The sequence below is a fragment of the Populus euphratica genome, unplaced genomic scaffold (assembly GCF_000495115.2).
Source record: "Populus euphratica unplaced genomic scaffold, PopEup_1.0 scaffold325.1, whole genome shotgun sequence".
Classification (NCBI taxonomy): domain Eukaryota; kingdom Viridiplantae; phylum Streptophyta; class Magnoliopsida; order Malpighiales; family Salicaceae; genus Populus; species Populus euphratica.
The window spans coordinates 162,171-187,480 of record NW_011500213.1 but is presented as its reverse complement, the minus strand read 5'-3'; the positions used below and the strand labels follow the sequence as shown (position 1 = coordinate 187,480).

The following is a 25,310-nucleotide window of genomic DNA, read 5'->3' as shown; positions in this document are numbered from 1 at the left end:
AACCTAGGTTATTTTTTATCATTTTTTTGTAGTTTAATCATTATACAATGAATTAATTGAGAATTAAACTTTATATATAAATATATATTGTTTTTTATGGGTTATCATAGCCTTATAATATGAGTTATGAGTTAGGCAAATTAACTTAAGTATTTTTTTTCTTTTCACGATATTTTATTTTGACATTATGATTTAGTTGAGGGTTTGATTGGTTAACTCAGGTGTTTTTTGTGTTTTTATTTATTTATTTATTTTATTTTAATTTTACCATTCAACATTGAATTTATTAAGAATTGAGTTTCCCTTCAACATTGAATTTATTAAAAATTGAGTTTCATAATTTGTTTTTATTTATTTTTTATAAGGTTATATTCATTTTATAATCCAAGTTTTACTGGTTAATTCGAGTTAACTCAACTTAATTTTATAGTTGAATTTTATTTTTAATTTCATTATTTAATATAAAGTTGATTGAAAACTAGATTTAATATTTATTTATTTATTTTCTATATAGTTATTATGATCTGGACAACAAATTTGATAATTAACTTCAGTTTATTAAAGTAAATTTAATATCTATTTTTTTAATATTTTTTTAAAGTATTTTTTTAATTATTTTATATTCAAATTATATTTTTATAGGTTATAATTATTTTTAAATTTATCAAGTTGATAAAATCTCATTAAATAAATTCTCATATAGTTTTTTAAAAATACATTAACGCACGTGAATAATATTTTTGCATCCAAAAATCTGTAACATAGTGCAGGCAATATTATAGTAGTTGCCTGTTATAACTCGTGATAAATCCAGGTTTTCTTATTTATGATTGTCAATCTGCCTATTTTTATATATAAAACGATTTATATTCTATTTTTTTACTCCACCTGGCTTTTTATTAGTTATAGTCATAAAACAAAACAAAACAAACTGTATTAGTTTAATTAAATACTAATTTATTTTATCATCTATTTAGTAAGCAAATTCTTTTAATTGGTAGCTCTTTCTGCTTTTTTTCTTAATTAATCTCTTTGTAAAGACAAGATATTAAAAAAATAATTTCTTTATTTTTATATTCATAAGTTCTTAGATTCCACATTTTCTGTAATTTCTTTATTCCAAAAAATAAAAAAATAGTGTGGAAAACAAAAAAAAAATCTTGGTTAAAATTCAAAGGTAGGAACAAGTCAAGTCTAAGTAGTAGCATAGATCCTCCATGCATTGTCCGTGCACACATGAGATCATAGTTTTCAGATTACAAGTAAACTAAGTTTGGCTAAGCTTGGTCTTTTATGATTTAAATTAAAACCTAGACCGAGCTAGGTTTAAGATCATGAGTTTCTCAAATTATCCTGTGAAGTCGGGAGTAAGTACATATTCTACTAAAAAAAGGGATTCTTTGTAGGGCTTCACTGCTTTCTTTCTTTCTTTTTCTTTAATTTTATTGTTTTTTTTCTTAGTTTTATCCACAATTTGTTTAATAATTATTCAAGTTATTTTTAAACCAACTAAATCAATTAAATCACACTAGATAATTCATAAACAATTTAATTTTAAACTAGACAAAGAGTTTGAGCGAAAGAGATATTTTTGTCAATTTTATTTTTAGATATTTTTTTTGTTTACCAATCGATCAAATTGATTAGGTCATGCTTGGGTAATTTTCATACAATTTAATTTTAAATTTAAGCTAAGTAAAAATTTGAATTGAAAATTTTTTTCTATTATTTTTTTTTTTTTCAATCTCATCATCGGACTTTGTTTTATCAATCAGTCGAGTTGTTTTTAAATCAACCAAGTTTATTGGTCATATTAGAAAAACTTTTATATAGTATAATTTTAAACTTAAACTAGGTAAGAAATCAAATCGAGAAATTTCAAGATTATCCTATTAGATTAGATTTAATAATAACTCTAAATAATTCTCTATTGTTTAATTTTTTTTGTTACATCCAAACAAATTTTGATCGGCATAGCTTAATTGTTGTAACCTATTAATAAGAACTAATTGAGAAAGGAAAATCATTGTTCCTCTCCTCGTAAAATATTATTCATCTACACCATATTTTTTTTAATTTTATCCATTAACATTAGATTTATTGGAGATCGAGCTTCATAATTTTTTTCAATTTTTTTTTATGAGGTTATCTCAGTCTAATTACCTGGATCGCAACTTCTATAGGTTAACCCAATTAACCTAGTTTTTTTTATTTTTTTTTGTAATTAATTTTTTAAAAAATTATCATTTACCATTCGGGTTAATTGAGAGTTAAGTTTTATAATTTATTTTTTATGAGGTTATTCCAGTCTGACGACCCGAGTCAAGGGTTTGTTGGGTTAAACAAGGTTAACTCTGGTTTTTTTTTATTTTTTTAATTAATTTTTTCTTATTTCATCATTTAATGTGGATTAATTGAGAATTGAATTTTATAATTTGTTACTTTTTATTTAGTTATTATGGTCTTGTAATCTAAGTTGACTCAAGTTTTTTTTTTAATTTTTTTTAATTTTTTAATTAATATTGGGTTAATATTGGGTTGATTGAGAATCAAACTTCAATATTTTTTTTTTATTTTTAATTTCTAGAAGGTTATCATAGTTTTATAACTTGAGTTATAAATTTTACATGTTAGCTTGGGTTGACTCATATCGATCTAATATATTATTATCTTGATATTAAAAAAATAATATCATCTTAAAATTCTTTTTAGTCAAACTAATTTTTTTTTTTGTAATTGTTCAGGTTATCTTTAGAATTTTTAAATTAATCAGATCATATCAAATCAAATTCTATATAATTTAAATATTTTTTTATAAAAACACATTAGCAAATGCTTGGATATTTTTTTAACTTTAGAAAAATATTGATAAAACGTGGAAGGTGATGAGAGTAAATAAGCAATGTATGATATTGTGTTTTTTATTTAAAAATATATTAAAATAATATATTTTTTATTTTTTAAAATTTATTTTTGATACCAACCTATCAAAATTATTTAATAACATAAAAAAATTCAAAGAATTTTGTTTTAATGATACGTGATTGGATTGTAAAAATAATTTTTTTTTTAATGATACGTGATTGGATTGTAAAAACAAACAATATCATAATCTATTTAAAGCCTATTTATTTTTAAGTTTTAAAAATAATTTAAATAAAATAATTTTTTATTTTTGAAATTTATTTTTAGTATTATCATATTAAAATGATTCAAAAACATAAAAAAAAAATAATTTTTTTTAATAGTATATGGTAGGACAATATCATAATTTACTCGAGACTCATTTAATTTTACATTTTAAAAGTGTTTTTGAATAAAATTAATTTTTTATACCTCAAATTAATTTATTTTAATATGTTGAGATTATTTTAATATATTAATTTAAGAATAAATTTTAAACATTAAAAAGAAAATTTAATATATTTACAAATAAAAAATATCTGAAAACTAAAAATCCTCACGGTATCAAACGCCCAATTAACTATCTATAAAATCCCACCGATCGAAGGACTTCTTGTCCCCGCGAAGACTTACCGGTGGGAATAATCATATAGCTGGCTGTCTCGACCCTTTCAAAACCCCAAAAATATCACTAAATACTAAAAAAAAACTAATTTCTATGCCACCACCGTCAAATTGAAAATACAGGGAGGGAGAGATAGAGATGGCGATCATTTATGCGGTAGTGGCGAGGGGAACGGTGGTGCTGTCTGAGTTCAGCGCGGTGACGGGAAACACAGGAGCGGTGGCGAGACGGATCCTGGAGAAGCTTCCATCGGAAGCTGATTCAAGGCTTTGCTTCTCGCAAGATCGTTACATATTTCACATACTCAGATCCGATGGCCTCACTTTTCTCTGTATGGCAAACGACACCTTCGGCAGTACGTATCCATAGCTTTCCATTCTTCGCCACTTACTCTTATATTATGTTATATTTTATTTCAAATTCAATTTTGAACTGATTAGACAGTGAACTATTGGATTTAAATTTTTTTTCCTTGCTGATTATATTGGTTCCAGTTACTGAACCGTGTATTGGTTTGAATCGCGGGAAAATGAAATTATTTTACTTTTTTAATTCGAGGTAAGGAGCATCCTCCGACCGGTCAACCAGAACTAATTTTTCTTATCAGAGCCATTAAGAGGAATTTAATAAATTCCACCTGGCGATGGCTCCAAGATCATGTCTTTTAAATTACCAGGCCAACTCCTTGGGTTTGAAATTATTTTACCCGATTTTGGGACTTAATTGACAATGAGTTATGCAAAGTTTCGAAAAGAGAGCAATCTTGATTTTATCTTCACGCAGAAAATGATTTGCTTAGAAATTGTTGCTTCTGTTGACGGAATTTACCTTTGATTAAAAAACAAAAAGAAGAAGAAAAGAGTTTTTTGTTATGTTTGACATTTAATGACCGGCATGAATTTATCTCCCTGTATCTCAGTGGTCCATCTATGGCATTTAGCTGATTTGAAATGGTGAAATTGTGGTTTTCAGATGGCGACTGATATATAGTTATGCGTCACTTTGTTATTTACCTTTAGTTTTCTCTCTTTCTGGGTCACTGCGATTGAATAACTCTCACTTGGTTATGATAGAGATTTTCTATTTTTTTTCTTGTTGTCTTTATGGTATATTATAATGTCTTCAGGGAGGATTCCGTTTACGTACTTGGAGGACATTCACATGAGGTTCATGAAAAACTATGGACGAGTTGCCCACTATGCGCCAGCCTATGCAATGAATGATGAGTTCTCAAGGGTCCTGCATCAGCAAATGGAATTCTTCTCCAGCAATCCTAGTGCTGATACTCTTAGTCGCGTAAGAGGTGAAGTTGGCGAGGCAAGTATCATCTGTTCTCAAGCAAATTCAATTTACATTATTTTTCTTGTACATCTCTATGACCAAGGCACCATAACAAAGAATTCGTTTTAATGAAATATTACAACAACTAGTTTGATGTTCTATTGATCGTGTCAAAGGAGAAAACATCAAGCACAACAATCCTTCAAGACAATGGTTGAACCCAAAAGAGGGGGGAGTTCCTAGCTCATTTGTTGAGCTTTATCTTCTTCTTCTTCTTTTTTCTCATATTCAGCGAGGCTGCATGATTGAGATGGCCTTTCTATACCCCTCTACACATCGCTGACTCCTCAAGTGCACAAAAAAAGATCACTTGTTTCAGTTTGAACTTAAGCTCCTTCTTATGTTATTTTCTAATGTTCCTAGTGCTATAGTTGTTATAGGTCCTAATAAAGCATGTATGTTTAGGGGCGCTTGGTTGAAAGACTGGGTGTCAGTTAATAGCAGCACAACATTCAGTTTGTTTTTGCAATAAACTCCATATATCTACAAAACACTTAAATATCATGGAAACATAGATTTTTCTTAATATGCATTGTTTATCACAAGTCAATGTGTTTAAGCTATGCTAAATTTTGTGCCTTTGAGCACGTGATGCAGTTCAAAGGTTTTCAGCTGTCTAAAAAGAAATTCTAAGATTCGTAAGTAGAGTAAGAACCAAACCAAATATAGTAAAGCAAGAGTTTACCTTTTTTCTCCAGTCTTCTGCCATTGTCACAGGATGATCTACTTCATGGGATGATGCTAAACTTATCTCAATCCTGATAAATAACATAAGTGAATGTAAACAATCACATGCACATGAGATTCAGATAAAAAAATTCTCTTTAATTGCTGCATTTTTTTAATTCCTGAAGTGTCTGCTTCATATTAACATCCTATATCCCTGATTCATTTTGTAGTGCCTTTCAACTTATGAATTGTACTCTCTTCTCATATAACGTGCTAAGAAATAGTATTAAATTCTATAGAATTAAAAAAAAAATAAAAAAAATGAACAACCTTAATTGTTAACTCACTATAAACTAGGTTTCCTTATTTGCTCATGCATCACACAATATTTTGTTCCAGTTTATTGCAGCTTTTTAGTTTATCTAGGCGAGGTTCAAAATAATAATAAGAACAATAAAGAAGGTCATTTAGGGCTCCTGAAGTTAACGACTGTCATATGCTTCTGTGGCCTGTTGATGTTAGAATCTTTCTTTGTTAATTTTTTTTCTTGGGGATGGGTGGGAGGTAGCTGCGGTTTGGGATTTTATTTTTTCCCCTCATTGATATTGTGCTCACAAGTGCTGGAAAAGTGTGTGCAGATCCGTACAATTATGGTAGAAAACATAGAGAAAATACTTGAGAGAGGTGACCGAATTGAGCTTCTTGTTGACAAAACGGCAACGATGCAAGATGGTGCATTTCACTTCAAGAAACAGTCCAAGGGCCTTCGAAGAGCTCTCTGGATGAAGAATGCTAAGCTCTTGTAAGGGCCCTGTGATTTCCCCTTTGAATTCTAATTTTCTAGTTTTTGTTCATTGATGCTAAAAGATTTTTCTTACTGCATTAAATTTCTAAATTTGGAAGTTGCTAGAGAAAACAGCAGTTTAAGGCCAGAAAATGTGCATAGTCGAAAAAGGAAAAATTGGCTTATTTCCATCTCTAGATGCAAAAAGAATCCACATGCTCTTAAAGATAAAAAAAGACCTTTGGTTAAGGGGCATGCAAGATTTTAGAAACCTATACAATATGCTCATTTAAGCATTTTCTCCCTCTGCATTGCCCATTATGCCGCCCTTAGCTTGTTTAATGAGAAAGATACTGTCATTTAAATACTTTAAATCTAGATGATGATTCCCACTTGACTATAAGTTAACGTTTGATTACTGTCTTGGGATAGAAAATATAAAGATAGTTGGGACATAGAAGACATGTGTGTCCTTTCTGTTTATTTAAAAAAGTAATTCACTTCAAAATTATCCCAGAGACAGATCTATTTTTATGTCTCTAATTTTTCAACCACATGTTATTCCCGTTGTGTATTTGTCCCTCTTATCCCGAGACACTAAGATATGATTTTGTTACTTTCTTGCGACAAAAGCAACAAAGATAGTTGAGAGAGATATGTCCTTCCCGTTTTTTTTTTTTGAGGGACAAATTCACCCCAAATAAAAAAAACTATATCAAAAATGGATTTATTTTCATGTTTGTCTCTTAAACCATCCACATGTTTGTCCTTTCTGTTTCTAGACAATAAATTAAGTGCAACCTACTTTTGGATATATTTTTTCCGTGAACTATTATGCTAGAACTTGGTTGGTGGAATGCAAAATAGGTTTAGTAACTATTTACTTATCAATTGCAATAGATGGTTAGTTATCTAGTATATTTGCATATTCTCTTCGTAGTAGATATTGAAAAGTTGGCATGATAAGCAATTGCCTTACCTATTTCTTCATTTTTTTACATAGAACGGGGCAAACAAAAAAAAAAACCCAAATCTTCAATCAGTTCTTATTGCAATGTAGAAGTAGTTTAAATTGCTAGCAACTGACTGGTACATAAAGTGAGCTCAACAATTACATTTCCATGACAGGGCCCTGTTGACATGCGTGATTGTTTTGTTGCTGTACATAATAATTGCTGCTTGTTGTGGAGGCATCACTCTACCTTCATGCAGATCTTGAGTCTGCTTTATCGGTGCTGAATTTCTGAGGTATGCTCAAAGATCTGCGACATCCATATATGCATATTTCATTCAAGGGGAGCTCCAATAGACTGAAATTGCGACATGTATGTGGAATCTAAACCTTCCCCAAGTGCCAGAAATAGCACTGTAGATTCCTATGCTGTTATTGTGTGCGGTGTATGTGATATTTATTATAGAAAAGCCTCATTTCTTGTTTTTTGTTGTTACTGGTCATCTGTGAATACACTGCAAATTCCTTGATTCTTGCTATTGTGTAATATAGTGTTGAGTTTCAGATTCTTTTTTTGGAACATCAACTGTCATACACTATGTGGTCTTCATCTATTAGTCTGTCTGTGTTAACTCTGTTTGTGACTTATTTTTCGTCCTCTTCCCATTTTTCATGCGCAAGCAGATGCTGCTTTATGTTTAAATTCTTCTATTGGGCAAATTAGCTGTCTTGTTTTTTTAGTATTTTCTTCCCCCTTTCATCACCTGCTCCTGGTTAATGTGAGAAACTCAAGTTGGTATCATGCATGCACGCAATTAGAACACCCGTTCTATTCAAGCACCCTCTTGTCTAGCTTGTCCAGAGACTAGAGCAGGGCATTGAAGCTTTTGTTGTTTTTTGTGTTTTTCTTACCACTTAAACTTTGCCGTGTCTTATGGTCCAACGAGCAGAATTTGCAAAATTGCTGGTTAGTACAATTAAGTTCATATGATAATATAATCATAAAATCATTGCCCAGTAGAAAAATAACAAGGATGATGATAAATAACAATATGAAGCCATATATGGTATGAATGATGGCTCTATCACCTGTAAGTGCACAATTGGAGATTGTGGAATCCATAATTAAGTTTGTCTAGCAAGTCTGTCTCTGTGTGTGTTTCAACCAACAGTAAAGTTTCTGGAATTGTATGCTGGTAACCAATGTATTATCTCTAACCTCTATTGTGCTGGTGCATGGTTATTAAAACCACTGTTTTAAAACATGGCCTGTACCAGGACTTGCATGAGCTGGTGTTTTAACCAGGTCGGGTTTCATAACAAATAGAGGAAGAATAGACATGGTTTTGACCTGATAAAAAAATAAAGGTTAACCTGTGATCTAATCAATCCAGTTTGAAAAACTCACTCAAATTATAATAAAAGAAAACATAATTTTGATTTTTTTTTAAAAAAAAATTAGGTCAATTAGAGCTAATTTAACCAGCTTGCAACTTGAGATTTGTACTAGGTTATTTTTTAAGTTAGGTTTAAAAGCTATAATTAAAATTTAGTTTCAAATCATAAATTAGTAAGTTTTTATGATGGGACAAATTCTTCCAATCAAACATTTGGTATGTTGATTTGAGTTTTGTTGAAAATAAAATTACTGGTCTTTACGAGTTAGGTTTATCATTGAAAACTTTAAAGAAATGGGAGTAAATTTTGATGATAAAATATTAATATTTTATATTAACACTAGTAGTTTTAATATGTATAAGAGATAAATTATATAACATACATATTATACTAATAATTTTGGTATTAGATTAAACTCGTCGAAATATATATTATGTGTCCAAATTCAACTCCTAACAAATACGTATAAATTAATCACCTCAAGTATTTGGGTTATTATTAGTAGTAAAAATAACGGCATGCTAGTTAATTTAATATAAAATATGGAATAAATTAAGTTAAAAAAAATTTGAATGTCCTGACATCTCAAATTCCCCTATTAAGTAAAAAAAAAAAAATTGAATGTCCTGACATCTCAAATTCCCCTTTTAAAATAGAATTACATTCTCAGCTTTTGTGAGGAATCCTAAGACATTTGATACTTTTAGGGATTCAATATTTTTTTTGATATGCTAAGAGCAAAATCTCAAAGTGTTTTTTTCCAGATAATCTTGAATGTCGTTACACCAAAGTAACCATAGGGAAACTTTTCAATTCCATGAGTATGTGTTTTTTTTAAAAAAGCCATAAATGATACTAGTCATTTCCAGTAGTTTTTATGGACTTAACCCCAACTCCGAGAAGGAAGAAGCCTGCAATTTGTCAAATAGGCCGCTGCATGAAACATCAACCTTCAAGTTTTCCCTCCCGATGGAAGAAGAGAGTCCCATCTCTATTCACTAGATCACGGTTCATGCAGGAAACACAACGACTGAGAGGCAGCATATTTGACAGATCCCTTATTTGTCTCAAGTGTTCACCTCCGTCGTGGTGGTGGTAGGCATAGTCTATGTAACAAACTCTCGACCAAAACAGGTTGTGAGGGTATGTTTCTCTTGCCTTGACAGTAGGGTTCCTCCCTGTCTAAATCTGATAGTTTCTTCCAATTCATTTCCCGATAGTAACAATTTCTCTGCTGATCTCTTTTTGGAAGGCTACTGCTTTCCGTCTCTCTCTCTTGTGTTGTATGTGGCTATTTGTCTGAGGTTATTTTCACCAGCTCCTGCTGCTAAAATTTCTCTACTAAAAACCATAAATCCACTCCTCTATTCTCTTCTCACAAATCCAACATCATACCTTGGAGAAAATCCCACCACCGAATCCAAAGCAGCAAGTTTGGAAGCTTTCTTGACTTGAAACCTGAACCGAAACCAGAATTCTTGGATTTTGATTTCTCATGGTTTGATCCTGCTGATAGGTCTAGCTTTGATGTCATCTCTATTGGCACTGGCCCGGTTGGTCTAGCAAGCGTCCCGATATGGAGTTAAGGTATGTCGTGTTGACACCACTTTGCATTGTGGCCTAATAACCATGGTATTTGGGTTGATGAGTTTGAGACCTCGGGACTTGTAGATTGTTTGGACAAAACATGGCCTTTGAATTGTCTCTACATTGATGATCACAAGACCGACCAAGTATTTGGACCATCCTAGCAGTTGTGTTAGTAGGAAGGAACTGAAGACAGTTTTTTGGAGAACTGTGTCTTCAATAGAGATAGATTTCATGAGGCCAAGGTTTGGAAAGTGGAGCACGAGGAGTTTGAGTCTTCAATTGTTTGTGATGATGAGAATGAGCTAAAAACTAGCTTAGTTGTTGGTGCAAGTGGTTTCGCAAGTGGTTTCGGTGAGCATGATAGGCCAAGAAACCATGACCATCAGATTGGTCATGGCATTTTAGCTTTAAGTGGATTGTCATCCATTTGACTTGGATAAAATGGTTCTTATGGATCGGAGAGACTCCCATGCGGGGAATGAAAATTATTTGCGTGCTAGTAATTAAAGAACTCCAACCCTTTCTGTATTCTATGCCATTTGATTCAAACTTAGTGTTTCTAGAAGAGACTTCCTTAGTCAGTAGGCCTATGTTATCTTCCATGGAGTTCAAGAGTAGGATGGCAGCAAGATTAGGACATTTAGGAATCAGAATCAAGGAAAGTAATTGAGGATGAAAAATGTTGGGTTACAATGGGGGGACTTCAGGAGTGAGTAGTTCATCCCTCAAGTGGCTAGAACAATGACCTTAGCCCCAATTGTAGATGATGCCGATGTAGAGCGTCTTGGCTCAACCAGAATAAGCAGGGGAAGGCCGCTTTATCATAGAGTGTGGAATGGCCTGTGGCCTTTGGAGAGGAGGTGTGCAAGGGAATTTTATTCTTTTGGGACTTCGATGCTTTTTTTTATTTGGATCCTTATTCCTTTGTTGAAGCTTGGTTATCTTTTAACTAGTTTATCTTTATCTGAAACCATCGAAGGGTGGAAGTTGCGGCACAGATCGATTGATAGCCTTACTGAATAAAAGTAATTTCAAAACTTTCCATGTAAAATTGAGAGGCGTTCAACCCCAACATAATCAAAAACACCCAGGAGAAGGGATTGCATGAAATTTAAAGAGAATGAAAAATCAAGAGGAGAAAAAGAAGAAACATCCGAGGATAAAATTGAAAGAAAACAAGTCCAATATCGACCAAAATGGAGCTAAAGCAAAGTTCGAGGGACCCAATAAAACGATTTAGTGCACAATGAGCACAGTGAGAAGATGAACAGTTTATTTATTTGCTAATGTTAATGGATAAAGTACTGTAACCTTTCCATAATTTGATTAATTTTTTCTGAAGAAATATAAATCTTGTGCGCACTTGAGACATCTCATGGGTGAACTGAATTTGCTATTATATTACATGAACTCTGTGCTTCTTAGGTTATATTTCACTAATTTGGTAACTTTTTTATTATTATGGATTGAGCTTTTGATGCTAAGAAAATTACGGGTATATTTAACATTGTAATAACTTTAACGGTTATAGTTTTATAAAAAAATTATAAATCCTTTTTTAGGTTTTTACTGTGATTTTAGATGAAAAGCATGTTTAAACAAGAAAAAAAAAACAAAACAATTTTTGAAATTATATTCGGTAAATATCCGTAAATAGTTTACCTTATAATTTATAATGATAACATCAACGCCTTAAATTTCAAACACCATACAACTAAATTAGGCACATGACTCCCCATCGCCTTGCATGCATAAACATAACAAAAGAACTTAGCCCAGATGGCTTCCAGTCATGAACCTCTTCCCAGTCAAACCACAAGAAAGGGCTTCCTTAGGAATCTTAGCAATATGTTGGACACCTTCAGCAAAAACCACGCCCATCCCCAGGTGCAAATGTGGCTCAATATGGCAATGGAAGGCCCATACTCCTGGATTATCTGCCACAAACCTCAGTGCCGTCCATCCATATGGAAATATCACTGCAGTGTTTCTGTAAGGTGGATTTTTCAAGTTGAATTTCTTCTCGTCAGATTTGGTGAACTTCCCTTCTCCATACCCTAGCACCCAAAAATCATGACCATGCAAATGCCATGGGTGTATTTCACTTACATTTTCTTTTAATGCATTTGCATTTTGCAATATCACATCCACTGTGCTATAGTAACCTAGCATGTAAACCCCGTTTCCAGTAGTGGTGTTACGATTAACTGGTGGTTTCATAATATCATAATGTCCTGGAAAATCCTCAGGTGGCTTTGTTTGGTCAAAAGCACCCCGCAGGCCAAATCTGATGGACCCCAAGTAAGGAGTGGCAGGTAATGACAGGGAAACATTATTGATAGACCACTTGGTATAGCCATTCATCTCGTTCTGGGTGTTTAGCAGGACAATCCTACGGTGGTAAGTCGGTGGAGGCTTAGGGATACTTTTATGACCCAGGGCCTTGATCTTGTTAGAGAATGCCTTGCTGTGAGCATAATCATCCCATCTGGGAGTTACAGGAGGTGGTGAAAGAGGGAGTTTCGATGCAGAGTTGGTCTTGTAGTTTAATATGGTTAGAGCTTGTGGGGTCTGAGATTCCCTTCCTCTTACACCAAAAGAAATCCAATAGTTTTGGGAGGAGTCTTGACTTGTTTTTAATAGGACTGAGTAACTCTCACCAGAATAAATGTCCAAATCATTAGTCTCAAATGGTTGCAGATAATTTCCATCGGCTTCCACCACCATCATTGTGTGATTCTGTAGGCAAAAACAACAAAACATAAATAATTTCAGCCATCACTTCAATTTGCAATGATAACAATTTGCATTAGTGCTCAGGTTAATCATAAAGGTGGAGGGCACCAAAGTCGTTTCATTCATTAATTCATTAATTTAATCATTTCCTTCTCTTTTTCTTCCCTATTTCTGTACACTGTCAAATGCATGGTTGTGGCAAAACTCAGACAGCAGCTTAACACAGGTCAGAGTTGTAAAAGTGAGCTAGCTGTGCCTGTAAGGTTTGTGGACATGCACAGTGAATAGTGCTGTCTATTACTCAGAACTGTTCAATTTACAGGCACCGAGTCACGCTTATGGATCCAATGATAAAGGGCATAAGGCCACATTGAGTTGTCTGACATATAGGCAAGGGAGCTTGGGAGGGAAAACATGTATGTCACATGTAAAATTAAGGAGGTGATGGTGTAAACTGCAAAAAGTGAAGTAAACTGCAAAAAGTGAACATAGATGCAGAGATTCTTAACCAGCCAGTCATCCTTTCTTCAAGGACAGTGACTTAGCTTAAACTAGGCAAACATTGTGCTCGTGATTTGCTGCCACTGTTGACAGACAGCATTTCAAACCCACCTTTTGATTTGGTTCTTTTTTCTCACTTTTCTTTATTTTTTGGCAGATTAATTGGTGAATATATTTTTCTTTTTGACTTCTGTGCTCTCTTCCTCACCTTCACCCTCCCTCTATTTCTCAGTTTCCCTCTAATGTTTTCTCTCACATATATTTGTTGAGATTTGGCAGAAGGATATCTTCCTAATTTCATCATAATTCATGTGTATTTAGAAGAATTTTATAGTGTTCTTCGTGTTAATTTGATATGTAGGTTAAATATATGTTTTCCAACATGAATAATCTAAAATGTTGTTGGAAAAAGAACCATATATCAAATTCTAAGATGAGTTAAATTTCTTTAAAATATGGGAGTGGATTGTATTTTTCCAGCTATATAAACAACCTGTGCAACTCAAGAATTTACAATAGAATTGGGTTCGATCCAAATCATGATAAGGGCATGCATCTAATATTTTGGAAGAGGGAGGATGAGGAATCATCACTATTTCTATAAAGAAGAAAATCTTTAGATCCACCATCTCTCCAAAACTTGCCAATCACTTTCTACTTTCCTATTGGCAATAAGTTAAAATATCTTTGCCAACTAAGTAAGGTGTGACATGACAGAACAACATTATCACACAGTTTCAAATCCCAAATCTTCTTTACCATCAAGCAACCAAACGGGCTATCCTACGTGCTGTGTGAAAGAGAATCAAGAACTCTTTTAAGTTTTTACTACCATAAAGACTTACCCCAATGGCCAAGTTGAGAGAAGCAAGAGCAGTAGTGCTGGCGATTCTTATTCTGTATGTCTTGTTTGGATCCACATGCAGGATATAAGGGGCCCATTGTTCATGTCCTGTTATATTGCACGGGCCTAAAGAGGAGCTGCCGTAATGAGCTGCCAGGGAACACCCATATTGTCCTCTTCCATTGATAAGTAGGGCCTGAAGATATGATCATTTTCAAAAGAAAACGAGTAAGAGAAATATATTTAATTAATATGTTGCTTTACCTGCTTTCCTTTTTATTCCCTCCTTTTGAATTTTGGAGTCAAAAAGTTAACAGAGTCTACCACCTACCATGGACAAATTAAAGCAATATAGTAATCACCTTCTTTAGTTTCCAATCCATTTGTTATGAAAATATGAAGGCCCGTTTGTTTGTGCGATGCACCGCAAAAAATAGAAAAGGGTTCTGAATTAGAAATCCAAAATCTTATAGAAAGATGGAAATTCCGGCAGGATGTATATTGCATTGTCCCTTCGAGAGCTAGTTGGGGCTGGTCATGCCATTATTCACAAGATGCATGGCACTATCATCGGTAATGGTTGACATTGACTCTTCTAGCAAAGGATGATGTGATAACCAAACTAATGAAGAAAGACTTTTGAAGGGTATAGAAGTTATTTTCAAAGGTTTATATAATTATTAATTGTATAATTTTAAGAGATTAATTGAAGTATGTATAAGTTGATTAAATATTTATAATTAAAAAGAAGAAGAAAAGGACGAATTCCATCTAGCTTGCCAAAAGATTGATAGACTCCAAAACTAAGGTCGCGATGAGTATATAGTGCTATATATATATATATATATATATGGTGCTTAGATGTGTCCCTTTGCATCAATGTTTTCAGGAAAAATATCATCAAAATACAGGATTTTGGCCATAATATAATCTTCATGATGGAAACATGGATGGTGAATATCTACCTGGGGTTCATTAATCCAACGCATTGGTCTGGAAGAAAGGCCAACTTCTTGGTGATGAACACTTTTGTGCCACCAGTCACTTAACAACAGTTCAAACTCATCGTCATAGTGGAAAGGCTCCTTCTCTCCTTTTGCCACATCCACTATCATGGAACCGTACAACCCTGCTGATCTTTGCATTCCATAGTGTCCATGGTAGAAATACGTTCCTGCCTGCAAAAATTATATAGTTAAATCCTAAAAAATGCATCTAAACATGCATGCCTGTATAAAAGAATGGCTTTTGGGCTACATAAGAGTCAAGGTTTGTTAATTAATCTAGTTAGCTAGAGCAAGAGAAAGAGAATTAGAGTGTTCTTACTCTGTCAACAGTGAACCTATAATCGAAGGTTTCTCCGGGGTTAATGACACACTGTGAAATGGAAGCAGTCCCATCAGCCCATGGTGTTCCTTTCTGCAAAATCAAAAAGAAGTGAATTAATATCAAATAAATACAGTTAAACAATTCTTTCAGAAAACAACCCGTTGCATGCAGAGATACTTCCATCAGAGCATGGGATCAATTTAAGTATAGAAAGAAACCTGTCTGATTCCATGCCAGTGAATGACAACCCCCTCAGTGTGGAGTTTGTTTGTGAGTTGCACATGAACTATATCTCCAGCTCTAGCACGGATTGTTGGACCAGGGAACTGGCCATTGATTCCCATCACAACATTTTCTATCCCATCTGGAGACCAGTACATGTACTCCACTTCCCATTTGTAAAAATGGCTTCCAGTCTTATTAGAAGTGGCCGATGAACATTGGATCATATAAAGTAAAAGACACCAAATAATGAGACCCTTGAAACTTCTTGAAAATGGTTCAAACAAGAAGTTGGAAGTCAGCGTCCCCATTTTCTCCTGTTAGATGCTCAAGAAGATGTAGTGTAGCGGTGGATGCCCAAGTAATGATATTTGCTTATCACCTCTGTCGAGTGGATGCCCTATCGAGCTGGTATTTATAGAGGCGATGGAAGGGGTTTCCTTTAATTTGGACTGAACCTTCCTTCCTTTTAATTTATTTTTTTTTTCTCATATTCTATTGATAAGATTATTTTTATATAAGCTTATAACTCATCAATATAGATTTGATCTTATTTTTCAAACGAATTTAAATACATACCTCACCTTCTACATTAATTAATATATTCATGAGATGAAAAAATCCTTTAAATGTTAACCTCGTAATTTAAATACGAAAAATAAATAATTTTTATTTAAAGCTAGATCAGAAAGTTGATTGATATAGGATCTAGCATGTAATAAACAATGTGTATGCATGGATAGAAATAAGTTTTTTTTTCTGTGGCTGGAATTATGTTCATGCAGGAGACACTCATAGTGCGTGTGTTAGGTATGATGATTTTTATGAGAACTTCCATCGGCAGTTCTTGTTGGGTCTATTTTTTTTTTGATATATTGAATAGAATTGATTAGACTGCGTTGGACTATACTGATAATTATCTCGTCTTGCGTTATTTAATGTATTCTAAACTTTACTAAATAATTTTTTGTATTTAATATTTGATGGATATAAGACACAACTTGACTGACGCACTCGAAACTTGAATTAATCCAAATTTAAAAAAAATAAAGAATTGATTTGATTTGTCCCGGTTAAAAATCAAGGTTAATTTATGACCTAGTTGACCAAAAATAAAACACAATAAAAAATCTATTGATTTTCTTTGAAATATTTTTTTTATTTGAGTCAACTCGAGTTGACCATCTTAAGTCTTGTCATAGGTCGACTCTCGAATTAGATTTTAAAACTACGTTAACCATCCTAAGTCTTATTCTGAATCGACCCTCAAATTAGATTTTAAAATTATGATAATAATTATTTTTATCCATATATTGATTTAGTTCAACTTAAATTGCCCCTCCTGACCTCTTACCCAAGCCTTGTCTCGAATCAACCTCTAAGTTGGATTTTAAAACTATGATAATAATAGCATCGATGCTTACATTGACCAGGATCAACTTGAGTTGACCCTCCCGACTCGTAACTCAGTTCTTGGCTCGAGTCAACCTAGGATGGCCATAATGACCTGTGACCTAGGCCTTGACCCTAGTCAACTCCTTAGTTAGTTTTAAAACAATGATAATAGCTAGTTTTATCCTCATGTTAATTTGGATCAATGGTCAACCCGACTCATGACCCGGTCTTGGCATCAGGTCGACCCGGTATCAGATTTTAAAATTATGATAATAATCACTTTTATTCTTATGTTGACACATGTCAATGGTCAACTCGACCCGCCACCCGAGCCTTGCTTTGGGTCAAACCCCGAGTCAGATTTAAAATCATGATAATAATCACTTTTATTCTTATATTGACTTAGTCAATGATCAACCCGAGTCTCGCCCCGAGTCGACCTCCAAATCAGTTTTAAAACTATAATAATAGCTAATTTTATCTTTACGTTGACACGAGTCAATGGTCAACACAATGTGTGACATGGGCCTTGTTTTAATTCGATCTCATAGTTAAATTTTAAAATTATGATAATATTCATTTTTATCTTTATAATGACCTGAATCAACTTTGATTAACCCTTGTGCAGAAAATTAGACAAATTTGTTCTATCCTTTTTAATGGTACAAAATTGTTTTACTAGAACAACTTTGAGCAAAATAAAAATTAATTTTTATATTATCCGAAAATACGTCAAATAATTTTATAAAAAAATTATCATATCGAATCTATCATTGCCTAACATACCAAATACTACTTAATGTTACCATGAAAAGCATCGAATAAATATCTTCCTACTGTTAGGATGCAAAAGAACAAGCAAACAGTGAATGAAATGAATATATTAATTAAGAAAGATATGCATAATAAGTTCTAAAAAAATAAAACATGGTAAAATTGAATAAGACTTGTAATTAGAACATTTATGTCACAATATTATCTATAAGAAATTATTATTTTTTTATATTGAAAAATCAAAATATGGATAGCTAGATTATTAAGATTTTTTTTGTTACGCTTATGGTGAAGGATATGAGGTTCGTTGAACTTAAGAACCCTAGATTATCAAGATTATAAGATTTTTATTATAATATGATTCATCAAATAATAACGTGTGGTTGTATTTTAAGAATATATTCTTAGGGTTTTTGTCTATCAATCTGATCTAAGAGCCCATCGACTAACTAGATATAAAGAAGTGTGTGTAAGACATGCATGTATTTATTATAAAGCCATAGATAAATTAGCAAGAATATTATAAAGTTCATATGTTAAATTAGTCGCATAGTAATTAAGAAAAGGATTCTCCTTAGACTAAAGCCTTGACAAAAAGAGCAGATTAAAAGACAAAAGAATATATGCTCAGGAAAAAGAAAAAAAAATGGACAGTAGCTACCGTCATAATTAAAGCATATGTTATACACCAAATAAAAAAGAAACGTGCAATAATATCTGTTGACTCTATAATTAATAACTCCCATCACTTTACAGCTTCCAGATCTGCACTTTAAGCTTCCTAGCCGGCGATTTTTCACCTTTCGGGAAAGTAGATGTATAACTGAGCTCCCACGTGAAGCATATATAACAAATCCAATAATTATATATGTCCAAATAGATTATAAGAAACAAGCCAAATTGTTGAGGGCCAAGCTTGTGTTCTTCTTCTGTTCCTTGCTTCTGCTAGTTTGTTTTCTAAACCATTGATCCTTGTTCATTTTCTTTTGAGTTCTCATGATGGTTAAAGATAGGTTTCCTTGCACTTTCGCGCTGGCGTAGAATGTTGAATGCACTTGTCTTCCTGTTCTCATTGTTCATGATGAAAAGAAAATAATGTTCATACCATCATCATGTGTGTATTGTTTCGAAACGAAACAAAAACACGAATTCAATCGCTTGACCCTACCGTGTCAATAATAGCTAACAGGAACGCTTCAAGTTCTGTTGACTGAACAAGGGCATCCATGGCTGCCGTTGCGCAAATAATTGTGTTCCCATGATGGACCACCAATTCGGAGCATGAATAACGTGTCTTAAGACGTCTCCACTGGACAAGATCGATCGGTTCATATACATGAACACATATATGATTACTTGAATCAAAGACAGGAGGGATAGATCCTTTGCATTTGCTACCTTAAGAGCAGCTAGAGTTGTTCTAGTTCGATGGCTAATTGTTTGTACACTCAGTAATAATTAATGCACGGCTGCCTCGTCACTGTTCGTAGAAAGTAAATAATTATGAAAGTGAGTTCTTTATTAATAGATGGTGAGCTTGACATTAAGGCCATGTTTGAAAGCCAACTCTTTCTTAATGAGTACGTTTCCAAATGACCATTAATAGTTTCATTGAAAATAATATTCCTTGTCAGATTTGAATTATTAATTATAATGTTTAAAGCCAACTCAATTAATAAAGAAATTGAAATTGCATATTTTAATTAATGGACCAATTACTTCTCAAAGTTGCTCAATTACGACCAATATGAAGCCCGCCCCCATGCATTATTGTTTCAAGGATATTCAAGTCACAGCTAGCATCGAGGACAACAACTTGGGGCGAGAAGAGAAAGGTGTTTGATTAGTTTTAATAGGAGAAATTAAGGACAGATAGAAAAAGGGTTGATGAATACTTTGAAAAAAGATAGTTTTTAAAGGTGGTTAATCTGTTCTTTAATATGGTATTTAGAATTAAATGTTATTTAGAATTCAAATCTTATTAATATTTGTCGCACATGTATGGTGTTTCGACGATTGTCAATTATCCAAGAAAAAGATAAAAATATAGATATGGTGTATTTTCGGTAAAATATGAAGAGACACTAAATATATCTCTTATTAGTGAAAAATTGAATGAGAATCACCTCCTAATATTCTAGTTATTAGGAATCCTAATTGGTCTCAGAGATCAGGTACGGAAACTGGTTGCGTAAATGGAAAGTATTAGTACCCCAAATACACTCTACCTAAGGTAGGTTGCTTTATTTTATCTGATCAAATCTAACATCTTATTTTGTGATTTTTAATTGTTAATTTTTCTAAAGTTCACGACAAGCCCTCATCAGTAAAGAGGTTATTATCTTAAAATGCAGTTAAATCTAACCGTTCTATTGTCCAAAAAATAAATTAAATATCCGGAATATGCATTATGTGTAATATCATACCCCGAATACTAAGTGACAGACAAAATAAAATTTTTGTTGTTTTTGAAATTTTGGTAAATATTCTCTTGACTTTAATAAACCAGTTATTATAGCCAAAATGCATGCTAAAATATTGTATTTGGTATATGAAAAATACAATATGATTTCTTTAGTTTTGAGACACTTGGTCGTATACACAAAAATATTTTTTTGTTTTTTTTCAAAAAAAATTTGTATTTTTTTAAATTTTTGATGAAAACCAAGTATTTTAATATCGGGTTTGTATTTTTATAGTGTATTTATTTTGGAATGGGCCAGCATAAAAATGATGGGCCAGAACCAATGTATTTATTTTGGAATGGGCCAGCACAGGCCAGCATAAAAATGATGGGCCAGAACCGGCCCAGTATCCAACAAAACGGGCCAGTACCGGCCCAACATGAAACAGGCCTGCTTTGGCCTGATATAAAATAGAATGAGCTAACTTCGACCCAAAACAAAATGAAACGGGCTGGCTCCGACCCAAAAATAGGTCAGAATCAACCTTACATGCAAAATAGGTCAAGGCTGATCCATTAAAATGATAATTGGTTGATTACTGTGCACAATATAGTAACATGCCAATTATTTATTAGCTGCAAAATATGAATTACGTTCTGCATGCCAATGAAGGGAAAAGAAAAAACAGAGCAGAGAAGGAAGGAAGCTTACCCGGCGACAGAAGGCACGGTTATTGTTGTCGGCGGTGGCTTACGGCGATGGAGATAGTGGTCGACGGTTTGCTCTATTTTTTCCCTCTCTCTCTCTCTCCTCTATTTTTTTCTGATGGAGACAGTGGTCGACGGTTTGCTCTATTTTTCCCTCTCTCTCTCTCTCTCCTCTATTTTTTTCTCTTTTTTGCTTCTTCTTCTCTTTTTCTCTCTCTTCTTTTGGCCCTCTCACTCTATCAGTTTGTTTTTTTGCTCTCTCTCCCTGTCTTTTTTTCTTCTCTTCTTCGTCTTCTTCTCAATCTCCTTTCCTTTTTTTTCTTAGTTTTTTCAGTCTCCTTCTCCTGTTTTTATAGGTGAAAATAGGGGAGAGAAACATAGTTGGGGCGGCCACTGTGCTGCCACCTCTTCAACACGTGGAAAGGGTGGCAAGTCGATGTCTTTTTAAGGTCATCGGGGGAAAGGAAGTTGGGTGAGAAATGGAGGAGAAAAACAACATTTTCTTTCCCTGTTCTCTGCATATCCAAGGGAAGAAGATGATTGTGCCGTTGAAAACGACACTGATTTGAGGTTTTTTTTTAAATAGTGCATGAAACGACGCCGTTTTGAACAAAACACGTCGTTTTATTTAAATGAAAAGGTGTCAAAAACATGTGAATTTTCATATTGGTTCTCGATTTATAATTTGTTCAATCAAGCCCTAAATTGCAATTTTGTTTAAAAATCAATGCAATTGCATCCTTGCCAAAAATTCAACAACAGCCCAATAGTTGACTGCCTTTTCACTTTGGTCATTGATCTTGATATTATGCAATTTGACCCTCAATTGAGCAATAAACTTCTAATTTCTTCAACTAGGCCCCTGATCGGTTTTAATTTCAGCCCCTCTACTTATGCATCTTTTTCATTTTGATCCTTGGTTTTGGATCTCTTCAATTAAGTCCCTAATTGGCCATTAAACTTTAATATTTATGAAATTAAGCTCCTGATTTGATCAAATTAACTTTCAAAAATTATAATTTGACCCTAGAACTTGAATTTCTTCCAATTAAAGCCTAAATTGATTCCAAAATCAATTTTTCTTGTAATCAAACTCTCTATAAATTTAATTAAATCTTCAATAAATTTAATTGAGTCTATAGACATATGATTTTGGCCTTTTCTTGTTCAAAATTAAATTTTCTTTGTCAACAGGGCTGTTATCAGTTAACAAAATACTGTCAAATTTTAATTTTTGTATTTTTAATCTCTTCAACCAATTTTTAATCATTTTTAGGCGCGCTAAGAAATTTTTCACTGTTTATATTTTTTGAATATATATATATGTTTAAAAGTGTGGGGTCCAAAAATAGATTATGACAATATTCATCATGATCTTCTAGATACGAGCTAGGATGGATTTATTAAGACCTATAATTGAGTTTGATATTCTAACTAGAGAGTTTCAAACTATCAAAGAATCATCTTAATCCAATAGGTTAAGCTGTTTGGTGAGGTTCTAAGATATAATTTATATTATTTTCTAACACACCTCCCCTTAAGTGAAAGTTCTTTGAGCTTGAAATTTGCACAGATGCACATTACCTTGTGTTTAATTTTTATCAAATAAATGGAGATAGTGAGATTCGAACTCGTGACTACTTGGTCATCAAAACTCTGATATCATGTCAAAGAATCATCTCAACCTAATAATCTAAACTGTTTGGTGAGATCCTAAAATATAATTTATATTATTATTTAAACTGTTTGGTGAGGTCCTAAAATATAATTTATATTATTTTCTAACACAAACATTATATAAAAAAAAGCTTCATAGTTTGAAATCACAACCAAGAATGAAGAGTTAATAAATTGGATCGACATACATGTGCGTATATGCTGGAATATGAGGATGAACGAGTGGAAACACCTTGACCTCTTGTAGCTAGAAATCAATGTGCTGTTGTGATGCTTCTTCTTCTTTCCTGACATATATTATAATAAATTCGCCAGCTGCTATCGGTCTTACTCTTCCATTCAATTTCTTTAAAAAATTCTCTCATCTTTTAAACACCAATAATAAGTTTATTCATTTGTTTGTTTGTTTGTTTAAACCACCACAACCTCCTTGCTTACTCTTATCCTACTTCATCGCCATCACCTCAAATAACCCATGAAATCAAGCCCCAAAAACCAACATATATATATATATATATATATATATTGTGGAGTGTGTTTATTTTTTTATTTCTTGTATGATTTTTAAAAATTAATTAGATTTTATTTAGAATATATTCTGTTTATTTCTTGTAAAAGCCACAACTCGTCCAAAAATCAAACAAAATGATAATAATAATAATAATAATAATAAATTGAACTTGCATGTGTTTTATATGCTGGAATATGTGGATGGAAGAGGTGGAAACACCTTGACCCTCCTGCAGCTAGAAGCCGACGCGATTACTCACGTGATGACACAATATATAGAAAAAAGACGAAAGCTAGCAGCATGCTAACCCTAATCACCATCTTCACTGATCGAAGAGCATGTATCCAACGACACCAATGCATGGAAGATCAGTACCGTACATATAAAGCTTGAATATATAAGAAGCTGAACGTCGTCAAGCCCATTTATGTCTATCGAGCAAGATGGAAGCACGGCATTTAGGAAGTTGCTTGCCCTGAAAACTTCTCAAGGGTCCCAGATGCCATGTCTCGTGGTTTTCCCTGTCAGCAAGTCCACATGCTCCTGCTTCCCTTTTTTATAATATGGTTCAGCAAGAAATGAAAACTAGCACATATTCTCCTTCTCTTTTTAATCTTTTATTATGATTTCCACGTCGGTCCAAGGAATCATTAGAGAAGAGATATGAAACTTTCAAGAAATTAAGATAAATGATTCACATGCCAAGCTACGAGGACAGGACGCATCCGCACATTATTTGATGATTAAAATTAAAAGGTCGCAAAATATCTCCTAAATAATTACATTATTAGTTTGTTTGTGGTGAACATTACAATTTCTCAACATGTTAATTACCACATGAGAAATACATTTTCATGTTTGATCAAGTACTTTAACTTTATTTTTTTCTTGTGAGTCTAATTGAGATATTTTATTTTTAGAGTTAATTAAATATAAGTATATATATATTTCGTAGAAATCTTGAATTCTTTGACGTCCAAGGTCATTTTTAAGGTCAAAATCCACCTTAAGAACTTGCTTTTAGGCTCTTGATTTTATGATCCACATCTTCAAAAGTATCCCAGATCGATTTTGAATTCTGTAACTTATATGTTATGACAAGCTACTGAAAAATCGCAAGATTCTGCATGCATAAATCCAACAACATTATTTTGTGCATGAAGATTGAATTAGACACAGAACATCAAACCCAATAATGTATATCAAACAAGTTGGAGGCATGTCTTTTAGTGAAGTGGTCTCTGTAGCTTTGTCCTAAAAATTTCTCGCATTCACACATCGATATTCATTTTGTGGTGCGGTGTCTCTCTATACAGTGCTTCAACGGTCCCGGATACCTCTCGGGTTTTTCCAATCAACAGGTCCACATGCTTTTGCTTTCCTTTTTTTTTATTATTATATAGTCCGGCAAATAATGAAAACTAACATATATTCTCCATCCCTTTTTATTCCTTTATTATGATTTTCATGTTGGTCCAAGGAATCATTAGAGAAGAAAAATGAAACTTACAAGAAATTAAGATAAATTAATGACAAGAAGCATCCACACATGGCTTGATTAAAATGGCAATAGAGGTCTCTAAGAGAGAGAGAGAGAGAACGTTTCCATATATTATTAAATAATATTTCTTTTTTAAGTTAACATGTATAACTATTTAATAGAAATTTTTAATTAAACAAAATAAAAGTAATGTTATATAGATGGACAAATTATCATAAATATAAAAATTTAAGATGAGTGTTATAATCAAATTATAAATAATTAAATCTATCTCAGCTCGATAGGATCTTGATAAGGTAATCTAAAAAATTTATAATTAAAGTTTAATTTAATATAAATTTTTAGTTGAATAAATGATATTGATATAATCATATTTATTTTATGAAAGTGAATTTTTAATGGCCTAATTCACTTATCCAAATTTAATCTTAATTTTATTGAATTA

At 32.8% G+C, this 25,310-nt stretch overlaps 2 protein-coding genes across 2 annotated transcripts; one reads left to right on the top strand and one right to left on the bottom strand.

Moving 5' to 3' along the window:
- The first annotated feature begins 3,494 nt into the window (after positions 1-3,494).
- Positions 3,495-7,914, top strand: LOC105112162 (vesicle-associated membrane protein 714-like). The gene is made up of 4 exons (XM_011007758.1): positions 3,495-3,884; positions 4,656-4,846; positions 6,178-6,341; positions 7,452-7,914. Exons 1-4 carry the CDS (start codon positions 3,668-3,670, stop codon positions 7,540-7,542), a joined length of 663 nt encoding a protein of 220 aa, XP_011006060.1. The 5' UTR covers positions 3,495-3,667; the 3' UTR covers positions 7,543-7,914.
- A 3,979-nt stretch (positions 7,915-11,893) lies between these two features.
- Positions 11,894-16,352, bottom strand: LOC105112161 (L-ascorbate oxidase-like). Its single transcript, XM_011007757.1, has 5 exons — positions 15,892-16,352; positions 15,671-15,763; positions 15,310-15,522; positions 14,346-14,540; positions 11,894-13,002 (listed from the first exon to the last, which is right to left on the bottom strand). Exons 1-5 carry the CDS (start codon positions 16,204-16,206, stop codon positions 12,034-12,036), a joined length of 1,785 nt encoding a protein of 594 aa, XP_011006059.1. The 5' UTR covers positions 16,207-16,352; the 3' UTR covers positions 11,894-12,033.
- Positions 16,353-25,310: the final 8,958 nt, after the last annotated feature.